General features: G+C 42.7%; 1 protein-coding gene across 3 annotated transcripts in view; it reads right to left on the reverse strand.

The window, feature by feature from the left end:
* Positions 1-12,409, reverse strand: part of sulf1 (sulfatase 1) — a 48,065-nt gene that overhangs the window by 6,308 nt on the left and 29,348 nt on the right. For 2 of the 3 annotated variants that reach the window (XM_084747691.1, XM_084747689.1), the window contains exons 8-18: positions 11,869-11,997; positions 11,192-11,248; positions 7,619-7,745; positions 4,818-5,025; positions 4,015-4,261; positions 3,816-3,912; positions 3,608-3,699; positions 3,383-3,454; positions 2,458-2,630; positions 2,007-2,149; positions 1,419-1,542 (exon numbers count right to left, since the gene is read on the reverse strand). In XM_084747691.1, the coding sequence (XP_084603817.1) occupies positions 1,419-1,542; positions 2,007-2,149; positions 2,458-2,630; positions 3,383-3,454; positions 3,608-3,699; positions 3,816-3,912; positions 4,015-4,261; positions 4,818-5,025; positions 7,619-7,745; positions 11,192-11,248; positions 11,869-11,997 (1,469 nt within the window). The remainder of the gene's footprint in view (positions 1-1,418; positions 1,543-2,006; positions 2,150-2,457; positions 2,631-3,382; positions 3,455-3,607; positions 3,700-3,815; positions 3,913-4,014; positions 4,262-4,817; positions 5,026-7,618; positions 7,746-11,191; positions 11,249-11,868; positions 11,998-12,409) is intronic. The other variant, XM_084747690.1, reaches the window with a different exon arrangement.

Genomic DNA, 12,409 nt, shown 5'->3' on the forward strand with positions numbered 1-12,409 from the left:
TGAGTGGTTTTATGTGTAGAGTTCAACGGGGTTTCCCCTTCAAAGCAAAAACACACAAGGTTATCCAGTCAGGTGATGATGACGGTTAAGTCACACTCCATAAATAGATTCAAGTAACTGCTAAATCCATTTCACCACACCAGTTAAACTTTAATAATCTATTCCTCCAACAAAAACATCACTTGATGTAACCACAACAGCAATTTGATTGGTCCAGGGCACTGGCATCCTACCCGAGTGAGGGCAGCCAGTACAAGTAAGAGATTTTCGGCTGCTATGTGACATGCGTTGGCACGGTTCTGACAAGTCCAGCATGCCAGCGCTGAAACACAATCAGTTTTCTCAGAGCAGCTTGGCCGCCCCAGTGCTCCACTCTCCAGCTGGTAATTACAGACATTAAGTTTTTATCCTCAGGACATAAACAAGGCAGCCAGTTCATGCCACACACGAACCTCGCAGGCTTTGGTCATCACAGCGGCATTACTTATTATTAACCACCTCCATCGCTGCGATGTCTGCTCTGTGAGGGTGCTTGGACCGTGTGGTGGTAGTAAAAAACATATTGTGGCTGATTATAGCGGTGATGCATGACAGGCTCAAATAAAATGACAGCTTCAATTGCTGTGATGACAGCATCCTCCAAATAATATCTCTAACACTCAGTGAGTCACAAAGGGGATGATGGCCAGGATGTACAGCTGTAACATGGCCTTATTTTTACTGCAAAACAAGCTAGAACTCAGTACATGTGAGGCGTTTAATGTCCTGGACTGAAAAAGAGATTAGAGTGTGTGCATGTGTCATCATAAAGAAAACTTTGAACAAACATCAACAAAGCACACAAGACAAAACTCACTGATGATTTCTCAACCTCCACCTGAAATTTCAGTATAAATCACTGAGTGGATCGTCCCCAAACACATGCAGCATGCAGATGTGTGCAAACACACACACACACACACCAGTCAGACTGAAATAGATTCTAAACACTGCAGAAAACAAGAATGACGAAGAACAGACTGTTGCTATGGATGCAGTTTTGATCATAGATTCTGGATTATTAACATAATCATTTTTAAATGAATATTTTGGGTCAAAATATTAATTTATTTGGGTAAATAACTATGTAATAAGCAGGATAATGTACAGTGAGCAGGTCATTATTGTACAATAAAACACGTCAATACTGACCCTTACACAGTCACTCATATTATTATCTCAGCATTGTGTTCTTTTAACTCAAACGAATTAAAATTTAATTGTCTGTTCACTTCGCTCAATGCCTTCTGTGTATAAAATCTGTTTCAGTCATTGTAGACATCACAACTACTACTAATCCCAGTTTAACGGTCCATACGTCCAAAGATTTTAGGTAAGTAGGAACAATAATCAGGCTGTAAATGTTTGAGAATTTTTACCTGCATCCAAGCCTTTTGGGCGGGGGTTACACTGCTTGTAACCTTGACAACTCCTCATCTCCATCAGCTGTGCATGGAGAGAGTTCAGTACCTCCCGATCCACTGCGTACACTGCGTTGGTCAGCTGCACGGGTAAAATTCACACAGAAAATCAGATAAAAATGCTGGTTTGGTGCAGTATTTCCCAAACTTTTTTTGCACTCCCATGTTCAACATCCAGCTTCAGAGCCCCTGTCACCCACTCTTATAGTTCTCTTAGAGTTCTCACATTTGTAAGCCTCCTCCACACATAAAAACATATAGAGCCTGTATATAAAATCTACTTGAAACTGTGAAATGCTCAACTCAAGCTAATGAGGAGGATGTACTTGAGAGGGCACACATAATTCTGCAATGTTCGGCTGAATGTGAGAGTCTGAGTTGTTTGCGCCTGTATTTGCAAATCACATTTATTTCTGTGTCGACTTTGTGTCATGACATGTCCTTGTCCCAAAAACAATTACTAGTTTTATAATGTAGGGTCAAATGAAAACAGTATGAGAGATACAGGCAGGACAGCTGAATGAATGTGGACAGATGTTCACTCACCTGGTAGGGGTCACTGTTGAGGTCGAAGTACTCCAGGAAGCCCGTGGAGAACTCACAGAACAGCGTGTTGTGGGTCTCGTTGATGGTTCTCAGGCACCAGTAGGTGTTGTTGTTGGAGCTAGTGCAGGCACAGAATCCACCCACTAGACAGAAATTAAGATTCATCATCGTCAGTTCTATTGCAGCTGCTAACAAATATCTTGAAAGGATAGTTTGGAATATTTGAAGCGTGGCTGTATGACGTGCTTATGAGAAACTAAACAATGTACTGCTATTGATCAGCAGCAAAATGTATTTTAGCCACATCCAAACTGGGGGGTGTGCCAACCAACACCTACTGTAGGTAATACACTGGCTGTAAGTAAGTACCTCATACAACACTATTTAAAAAATTCTGAGCTATCCCTTTAACAGGCATTCCAGATAAGGTCATTGAGGTCATTATACATACATGTCCAGAGGGGAGCGGTCTGCCAATGGTCATTGTTATGTGTGAAGCACGTGAGGCCGGGCAGGCTGCAGTCGTCGCCCTTCCTCTGCCGCTTCTTCTCCTTCCTCTCCTTCTTCCTCCTACGGATCTCGTTGTAAAGCTGGGCCCTTCCGTCTATTTCCTGCGCAGCCTCCCTGTCGGACGAAAAACGTGAGAGAATTACACAACGACGAGATGCGGAGATGACATCAGCCCCTGCCCTCTCTAATGCCAGTAACCACAGCGGTGGAAGATGTGGAGGGGGACTTCCAGAAGGCACCACCGATGCCAGGATGTGACAGTCTGTTTACTTTCATGTTTAAGCTCTCGCTATGTCCAATTTTCTCGGGGATGACATTCTAGCCACTGTCCCCCCTCTCTCTTCCTCCCGGCATGAACACAGAACAGGCACTGCAAAAAAACAGCTGCTTTGTATTGGCACAATCTGTTCCCAATGTTTCCTGGTGCAAGTTGATCACTGTGTTTGAGGGATTGACTGATTTCCCCCCTTCTGTTGAGTCATTCTATCTTTCCATGCTACTCAATCACTTCCAGACACACATAAAATAGGTCCCTGGCCGTACATCTGCTTTGTCATTTAAGCTCAATCGAGGGACCAAACACTGAATGAAAATGTCTACACAACATGCTTCCATTAGAAACATCACAGTACACACACAAAACACACACATGCTGGTCTCATGGGAGCTACAAAGTCATCTAAATGAAGGTTTAGACCTGACATGCAGTGACCATGCAGATATTCAGCAACAATGACAGTCAAACAACACCATAAGATACACTGTTTTCTTATATAAGTTGTAAGTCACAGTCAGTATTAATTAAAAAGGAAAGGGGTGACACTAAATGGGGGAAAACCCATGATTAAAGGGGAAGAGAAACTCACTTAAATGGATGGAGTTGATCTTTCCTGTTCTTCAATCTCTCTGCCTTGTTTCTGTCTCCTTTGCTATAATAGCTGGTTTTATAAACAGAGAAAGAGACTAAGGACCAGGCAGAACACTTTTTTTTTTTTTTAGGCGTGGACTCCAGAAGGGTTTTCCAACAGGCCTTAAACAAATTAAACATGAAAGAGAGACACGTATTTGGTGGGAAGATTTAAATAACTAACCTCTTTGAGCAGTCGCACTCGTCTGGTCGCGTCCTCTTCAGATGGCCTCTGACTTCCCGGAGGTTTTTGATTTTGTCTTGAAGTGCTTCAATCTGGAATTAAATATAAAACAAATACTGTCAGCTATCGTTTATTTATTATGACAAATTCTTACTGACAAAATGAGTAACCTGGACAGTGGCAGGCTAATTGTTCCTCATACACATACCTCTTGGTCCACATAGCTCTTATGGTCTTTCCAGGCTCTGGAGGATTGGTAGATTTCTCTTTCACAATGAACACTGTCATTCATTAAGATAAAACACCTGAAACAGACGAAATCACCTGTCATACAACACTCTTCTTATATGCATGTGATAAGTGAGGTCATTATTTAGATAAAATTTTAAGGGAGGATGCCTTCTTACTTGTGTGTAACTTTCACAGAGTGTGGGTATCCAACAGCATTGGTATCATCTGCCAACATTTCCTCTGAACCGTCATCTGAGGCCAGATCAAACTCTGGGTCCTCTGGGTTGTAGTGACGTTTCGAGATCCCACGGCGACGAACAGCTGACTGATCGTCTGCTTGAAGATCAATGTCATATATCTGACCTTCAAACTCCACAGACAGAGACCTGGCTGGCCGAGTGTGGACAAAACGTGGCCGATAACCTATGAAAAAAAAAAAGAAAAACTGTGAATTTGGTATATTTAGTCCACTTGTTTGATTGACAATAACTTGTTATTAGAAAGTAGCTCATACAACCCCACATCAAATCTTCAGAACTATCTCTTTAAAGGATCAAAGCTTATACTTCAGTTGCACCTTGTCTAAACAACACTAGAGGGCGTCAAACCACTCAAAACGACAATCTCAACAGCACACACACACAAGGCAACATCCACAGAACAAATTGCAGGACTTGTTGCAGGATGTTTGTTTTTTCTGTGCATCTGTCTCCCTTTAGAGCAGAAATAATCCATTACAGGAAATCAGAAGCCTTGAGCCTTTGCAGGCGTCTTTTTCTCCGACTGGTATTGAGAGACAGGCATCAATACAATGTTATGAGTAAAGAAAGCTGCATGTTAACTGAAGCAGCGTGCCTTATGCCAGCTCCCCTACTGCTGAACTAAAATAACCACAGTAACCCAACACACGTGTGTATCCAATCCTCAGTCACTTCAAATGACTTTATATTCTTATTCAAACAGGTCCTTGTGTACTCACGCTGGCCAGATGAGAGCTGTCGGTGGGAGCGGCGGTCGGTTCTGGAGGATTTGAGGGCAGCATCCCCGCAGTCGCAGCCCCTCTCTCTGTTGTCGTAACTGCTGCGGGGCTTCAGGCTGCGGGCCCTCTTCCTGGAGCCTTCTTTCGAACCGCCCTTACATTTCTGTATCCTCCACTTGCCAGTGATCTCCTCCACACAATGCCATTTCTGTCAATAACAGCAGAAAAAGCTGAAATAAACAGGGAGAAATAATACTCCGTGTACTTTTTAAAGTTGTCTCTCTCCTAACTTAATTTGTATGTCTCAATTTCTAGAAATTAGAGCAAACCAAAGTGTCCTTGATCTGTACTTCTTTTAGAAATTTCCACATGTTGCTTTAGCAATGAACAGATTTTCTGACACAGTTAATAAGCGTTGTAGATGTTAAGAATATGAAGAACTTAATCTCAGACAAAGCCTCTGTTTTGCTGCGGTTTTAGAAACTCCTTGCTTGTGACATATATCGGGCAGATCTCAGCCTGTGGGAAAGAATGGCATCCAAAAGCAGCAGGAAAGATAAACCAAAACGACCACATGAGATGAATCTGGCCCGTCTGGTGTCTAGAAAATAAAGTGGAAACCCCTATCACCCTCACACTGGGTACGTCTGTGCCAAGTGCGTCACCAATGTAATTGTGTAAATACATATCCACGCACTTGTCTACATCCTCTGAGCCTTTCACAACTTCTATTCCCAGTAGGAAAAGAATGCTGAGGTTAATTTCTAAGTAGTACCACTGGTGAAGTCTCATATAAATGGAAGAGACACATCTGCAGAGCGCAGTGCAGATGATCAGTGGTGAGTGTGGGAACGAGGGTCCAAACAAAGGGCCATAAGGCAGATCAGGTTTCTGGTGGAAGGCTCATACAGTGACGAACAGCTTACGGGCCCAACAGAGCTGTTATATCAGCATTAGACAAGACGCGAGGGAGAGAAAGAGAGATGTATTGTCACTTAGGGATGAAAATGATCTGTCTTTCTTTATCCTTCTCCCTCGCCCTCCCTCCTGTGAGTGCTTTTAAGGCACGACAGTACCACTGCAGCAGCAGCAGGGTAGCAGAGATGGATGAGAAACTGACAAGGAGGAGTGGACCCAACATACCGCAAGTCACTCACACTGTCATGTACCCCAGAAACACACAGTAACAGAGGTTTCTCGCTGTCCCTGGTGAGTAAATCTGGTGTACCCACAACAAACCCATACTGTTATCACACGATCGATTCCAAAGGACCGCAGCAGCTCTGTGACTAAAACACAACAGAGGCTGTGCTCTGAGAAAAAAAATCCGCTCGGTCTGAACAAACATCATGTGGTCATATTCACAAGGCAGTAACTTTTAAAGGCTTCTCAAAAAACAAAAATTCTCTCATTCTGACCTAAATGGGGTTCAAGGCTGAGGTTTAATGTCCTTGTTGAAGATCCCTTTAAATATTTCAGCACAATGCTTCAATTTGAGCCGTTTTTTTTTTTTTTTTTTTCTGTGACAGAGAGGTGAGTTGGCAGTTGAAGGCATAAAATATACTGAGGCTGGCTGCACAAAACACCTCCAAGTTAAGGTTTCCTTAAAATAAAATTGGGGGCAAAAATTATAAAGTCTTCCCCTTAAAGTTTGTTTAAAGTCCTTTTTGACCAGAACTGACACGTTGTTGTAATTTTTTGAACCTCTTAAATGGAGGAAATAACAGGTGTCACAAGTGCCATTGTAAGCAAACAAAACTTTTACTGCTGTAAAATCTCTTTCGATGCAGTAAATGCCTTAAGGTTTTTTTTTTAATTGAGGACACCTTTAATAATTCTATGCAATGTTTATGTATGTCTCCTAGCTAAGCAGAAATTTAGCCCAAGTGTCATACTTAAAGAGTAAAGAAAATGAAAGTATTCTGCAACCGACCACTAATCCTGATACTGATCTAGCCTCTTTATTAGGCTTTTCCTGTGGGCATGTAAACAGAAGAAGAAGAAGAGCTGGAATAAAAGAGATTAGAACAGAACTGAGAGGAGAGATAAAGCATTTGCCGCTGTGTCTAAGTACCATTTCCTCTGTAATTCCTTAAGAAACACTCCACTGGCTCTCAGACTGCTCACTGGGAGGTCATGTTAAATCATGCCAGACAGGCCATTTATGACCAAATCGTATCCTCCATGCTACGCAGCTCCATAACATGATGTGTATACTGTAAATGATTCCATGTCTACACTTCTTTTGTGCAGAGTTACAGGTGCACACACATCGTATACTCACACTCTCTCATACATTCACATGACATGCACTGCTCTGAGCTCAACTAGAATTTGCTCCATTGCTGTCTTTAATAACTGATTGCTGCATACACACATTTATGTGACCATAAAGTGGATCTGGATTGCATTAGCGAGCCCCTCAGAAACTCTGCCCGTCATTTAACGCTACCTGAAACTTGTAACGATTTGTATTGTTCTGCTCTGTGTGCTCCAAGGCCACATACTGTAGTACTTGGCTGTTGGTCTGCCGGAGAATTAATGGGCACACATGAAAGGGGAAGTACCAACAAATGAATGTACCGCAAAACAGTGCAAAAGGGGCCAGTTATGAACCAACTGATGTGCTGTAAATGACTATTTCACTTGTGGCTCTGTGGAATAGTTCAAGAGACGGCATGGAGGTCACTACAAGAGCAGTACTCATTACTGTAAGAAGAAAACTTTCTTTAGTGGATATCAGGGGAACTGATTTCTGCTCACAAAGGTTTGCAGCGTGCACATGGGTGTGTTTGTTTTACCTGTCCAGGCTGTTCGCAGGGTGTCTGGAATTCAGCCTGCTGGCAAGTCTCTTTGACCTTCTTGTACTTGGGAAGGCTGTTGGTGTGCTGAGTGTTCACTGAGTCATCCTTCTTTCTCAGGATCTTTCTGCACAACACATGAAAAAAGAGTTAAGAGGAAATCAGCATCAATAAAAATGACTTATTCAAGGAGTTACTATACTATATAACTGCTAAATGGATAGTTCGAATGATTTGATAAGGGGTTGTATAGTCAGTGTATTAGCTTCAGTTGTGACACCCCCAGTACAGAAGCTAAGGAATGTACCACTATGGATGGGGTAACAAACAAAAGATTTTTGAGCCACTTAAAAAACAGGAAGTCCACCTAAAAAAACAAACAAACGAACAAAAAAAAAACAAACAATATCTGTTTAAGTGTATGCTACATTTCGCCATGCATGCCACGCATGCCACATTCAGCTATAATGTATAACAGCCGTTGCCCATCAGAAAATGTTGTCTGCCGGTGAAAAAAGGCAGTGAAAATATTCTAAATATAATGTAAAGTTCAAATAACATTGATTTTATTAAGCAGACCCTTTTTAAGCAGCTAAAATACCTTTTGTTGCTGATCTTGTCCACAGCAGTTCATTGCTTAGCTTTCGTTCTGGTGCTTCTCTTAACTGGGACGTGCCGATCTACCATAACTAGGACACTGAGTATGGATAAGTACCTCATACAAGCCTACATCAAATAAAACGAACTATCCCTTTAAGGTATAACCAAATGTAAGCAAGCCGAATTAAGGTTTTATTCACTTTAAGAGTTTCCTGTTTTTAACTTTCCTTCGTGACCAGGCCTGTGCTGCTCATGGTCCGGGCCAGTGAATGGATAAGTTATGTAGCGTCTGTGTTGTGCCAGAGGGTCTGGGCATGGAGCTCAGCTCAGCCTCACACCAGCGCTCAGCTCCAGGCCAAGCTGTTTGACCTTGGCTTGGCATCACGTTCAACTACCCTGCCTCCTTCTCCTCTGCTACCACCGCAAGGCCTGGCTGAGTGTCTGCGACGGCCATGCCAACCCCACCACCCCATCCCTTGCTCTATCCTCATCTCCGTGCCAACATGGTCTGGCTGGTCACGACACACAGACAGAATGACGGCGACGACGCAGCACAGAACAACCTGTCCCCTTTAAGAGTAGGGCCGTTGTTGTGCTGTCTCAACCCGTCCTGTACCAGGGGGAAAACAGCCAATGTTCACACACTGGCTTGGCTGGAGTCTGTAGCCTTTAGCCAAGGGTGATTAAAGAGCTAACAGTTGTTGTCAATGTCACTCCCTGATGGCTGCATTAGGTAGATGATTGGATTCGGAAACAACGTAGTGAGTCCCAGCTGTCTGTCAGCATTCGACGTGCTCAGTGGTACAGTACTGTAAGGTCATGTGAGGAGAGCGTATGACATGAGAACTGTGCAAAAAACATTAGCTACTGTGTGCGTGCTGCTACATCTGTACCCAAGTAACAGAGTGAAAGGTCTGCGGAGGCTAATCTCAGCAAGCGCACAAGCAGACAGCCATTCTAAACAGTGTGGATTAATGGAGGAATGGATTAAAAGAGCTAAAGCCCCTACAGGTCAGAGGTCACACTCTTTTCATTTCATACACAGCGGCCCACAGACCAGCTGGGTCTTCTGTCACACAAACATAGGCCAGCAGGAGACTGAGCTGCATGCGCGGCAGCAGAGCTAACTGCTGCTTCTTTTATACTCTTGGACACACGTCCGCAGATGTTGACGCACTTGCTGGCAAATGAGCAAATTAGTGGAAAAGGAGATGAGAGGGCCAAGCCAATGATTTGGCAAAAAATAGGGATTGTGAGGAAATGATAGTGGGGGAAAAACAGCAGCTGTATGGGAGAACATGACATACTGTAATATACAGTATCATTACACATGCTGCCAGCACAATCTGGCCTCCCACTTTGTTTTCCTGCCACTGCCCCAAAGTCTTTCCTTTCTTATTTACTTAAAGGAGAAACATGTAAAATATTTACAATAATAAATCAAAAAATGACCATGACATGTCAAGTTGAAATACTTGCTTCTCCGACCACAACGACATAGCTGCGGCATTCTCTTGAAATTTCTGTACCAGCACATAACTTGTGTTACTGTTGCCTGTTTCACATTAATTAGAGGTCAAATTAATGCAAATGAGTTGCTGTCTGTTTATGAATGTAAGAAATCATTAACAACCTTTTAGAAGGACTAGATGTTTATAATGGTTAAATTGAGCAACATGCTAATGGTGTTACAGGCAGTAAAGCATGCGGTCACTATATATTTTATACAACTTCTATGGATTCAACTCACTATTTGGACTGCAGTATTCATTTCTGAATGATTGGATTGTTACATATTGCTTCTTTAAAATTATAGTTTGGATTATTTAATGTGGGACTGTATGAGATACTTATTGATAGTTAGCATATTACCTACAGTAGATCCAAGTCAGCATTCCCCAGTTTGGAGAAGCAGAGAGGAGTGTGAACAAGAAAGTTAAGCAACGTAGTGCTGTGGACAGGGTCAGCAACAAAAGGTATTTTAACCACTTAAAAAAGGTCCACCAAAAAAGTCAACATAAATAATACAACCCCACATTCAACAGTCTGAGCTATCCCTTTAATTTTAACCTTTTTTTTACCCGGCCATCTGTGTCACGCGATGACAAGCATGATGGGATTATTTCTCTCCAAGTTGTCAGGTTTCTGTCAGTGTACCCCCGGCATTACCACAGCTTAACATGTTAGATGAACAAAAGCCAGCTGTCAGATTGGAGGTATCATTTTCTGTCACATATATCTGGCAGCAGAGGAGAGGTTAAATAAAGACCTGACAGGGTTTGGGAGGGAGCATGTGCTGTATGCGATCGCGTGCACTACAGAGAAAGAAAGAGTCCTGGGGAAAACAGTCAAGTGCTGGCTGTAGTGCGGCTGCTGCATTCCTCACTGGGGGAGTTGGTGACATGTCCTGTGAGTGGGTTGAGTGTGAGCCCTGTAGCCATTCCTCAGGTAACATCATCCCAAGCCTGGCTAGCCTTTGTTTATTTTGCACGTCTGGCTCTACCGTGTTACTGAAATGTATCTTCCGTCTGTCTCCGTCAGTACAGGAACAGCAGGCAAAATCAGGTTTAGGCCCCCGATCGTGTGCTCAATATATACAAGGCCCCCTCAGAAGACAAAGACTCTGCTTGTTTTTCTTGTATGTGATCAAATGACCTGGTTACATATGTGTCAGCGCCTCTTGCGTGAACTGTCATAATTTGCCAGCCGCTTATAGCTTTACCAAACAACTTTGAGTATTTCGACCTCCTCCACCGCCGCCATCGCCTTCCAAGCCGACTGTGGTCAGGAAATGTCTGTCAGATAACAAATAAGTGGGAAAAGCGGCTGTGTTGCTGGAAGGGGGAACGTGCACTGAGCCTTGCACATTTCGGGTTCACTGAAATGTTTTGTCAGGTTTGTGTGACACACAATGCTCTGCAGTGACACGGATGTGTCTGTGGTGTGGAAAGGGAATAAAGAACCCCAGCTTACCCTCGCTCCACCAGGAATGTGTCCCTCCAGACTTTGGGTTTCCGGTTGGGTTTGAATCTGGGAAAACAAAAAGCACAAAGTTTACGGAATTCATACGGCCTATGCACTGGCCATTAGCTACAGCATGTCAGGTATGCAGCCAGCCAACATCATGATGATCATAGCAAGCTCAAGGTCTTGTGGGTTCAAGGGAATGGTGTGAATGCTCCTTCAGCATTTAATAAATTATCCCCGTCCTTCCTGTTGCTCTGGAAAAGTTTTTCAATGTGACTGTTATTTTTTTCCTTTAAGATGTAGATACAGATATAGACAGCTATGTTAACAATAACCGTTTGTGCTTTGTAAAGGACAAAGATTTTGTTGTCATACTGGACACTGTTTGTACAGTGGATTTTGCTGTGGAAACAAATGATTCAACTTGCAAACAAATTCAAACTTCATAAGAAGAACCTCAGTGAATCTCCGCCAACGTCGCCCAGCCAAGGAAAATCCACCAAATTGCCCTGAACCCACTTTGTGCTCAGCTGGAGCAAAAGCAATTATTTTGGCTATGGAAATCTGCATTTGCTCAATAAGGGCAAACGAACAGGACTATTGCACATATCATGCACACTGTGCAATTACTGTACATAATATCCATTACAGCATGGCATGACATGATGGATCCATATACAGACCTATTGCCAGTCCTCTCCTGTTCCAGCAGCTTAAGGATGGACTTTCCATCCATGTCTGGAGGGGTGTCCAGCCCAGCAATGTGGAGGATCGTGGGAGCTAGGTCAATGTTCAGCACCAGATGAGGGTTTCTGAGGAAGTACATACACGTAGTGTTTATTTAATCTTCTGAAATAATTATAGTGATGTTAAATACAGGGTTTCTGCAGGTTTTTTAGGTTAAAGATTTAAGACTTTTTTTTAAGACCAATATGAATGTGTTTTAGTAATGTCATAACTTAATAACATAACATAACATCTCACCTATGTCTTCATTGCTTTTTATGACTGATGTTTAAGTAACGGAAACAATCTTATTTTATTACTTTTAGAAGTATGTATTTTTTGATGAGAGGAGATGCCACGTTAGCCCACACACCACATTGTGGCATACTAGCAGGGTGTGCCCCATTAATTCTGACCACGCTGCACAGTTTGCATTAGTTGGTATTGGTTCCATGTTGGTTTGTTTTGTTTTATAGTTGCTGCAGCATGATCAATATT

The sequence above is a fragment of the Lutjanus erythropterus genome, chromosome 21 (genome assembly GCF_056507025.1).
Source record: "Lutjanus erythropterus isolate fLutEry1 chromosome 21, fLutEry1.hap2, whole genome shotgun sequence".
Lineage (NCBI taxonomy): Eukaryota > Metazoa > Chordata > Actinopteri > Lutjaniformes > Lutjanidae > Lutjanus > Lutjanus erythropterus.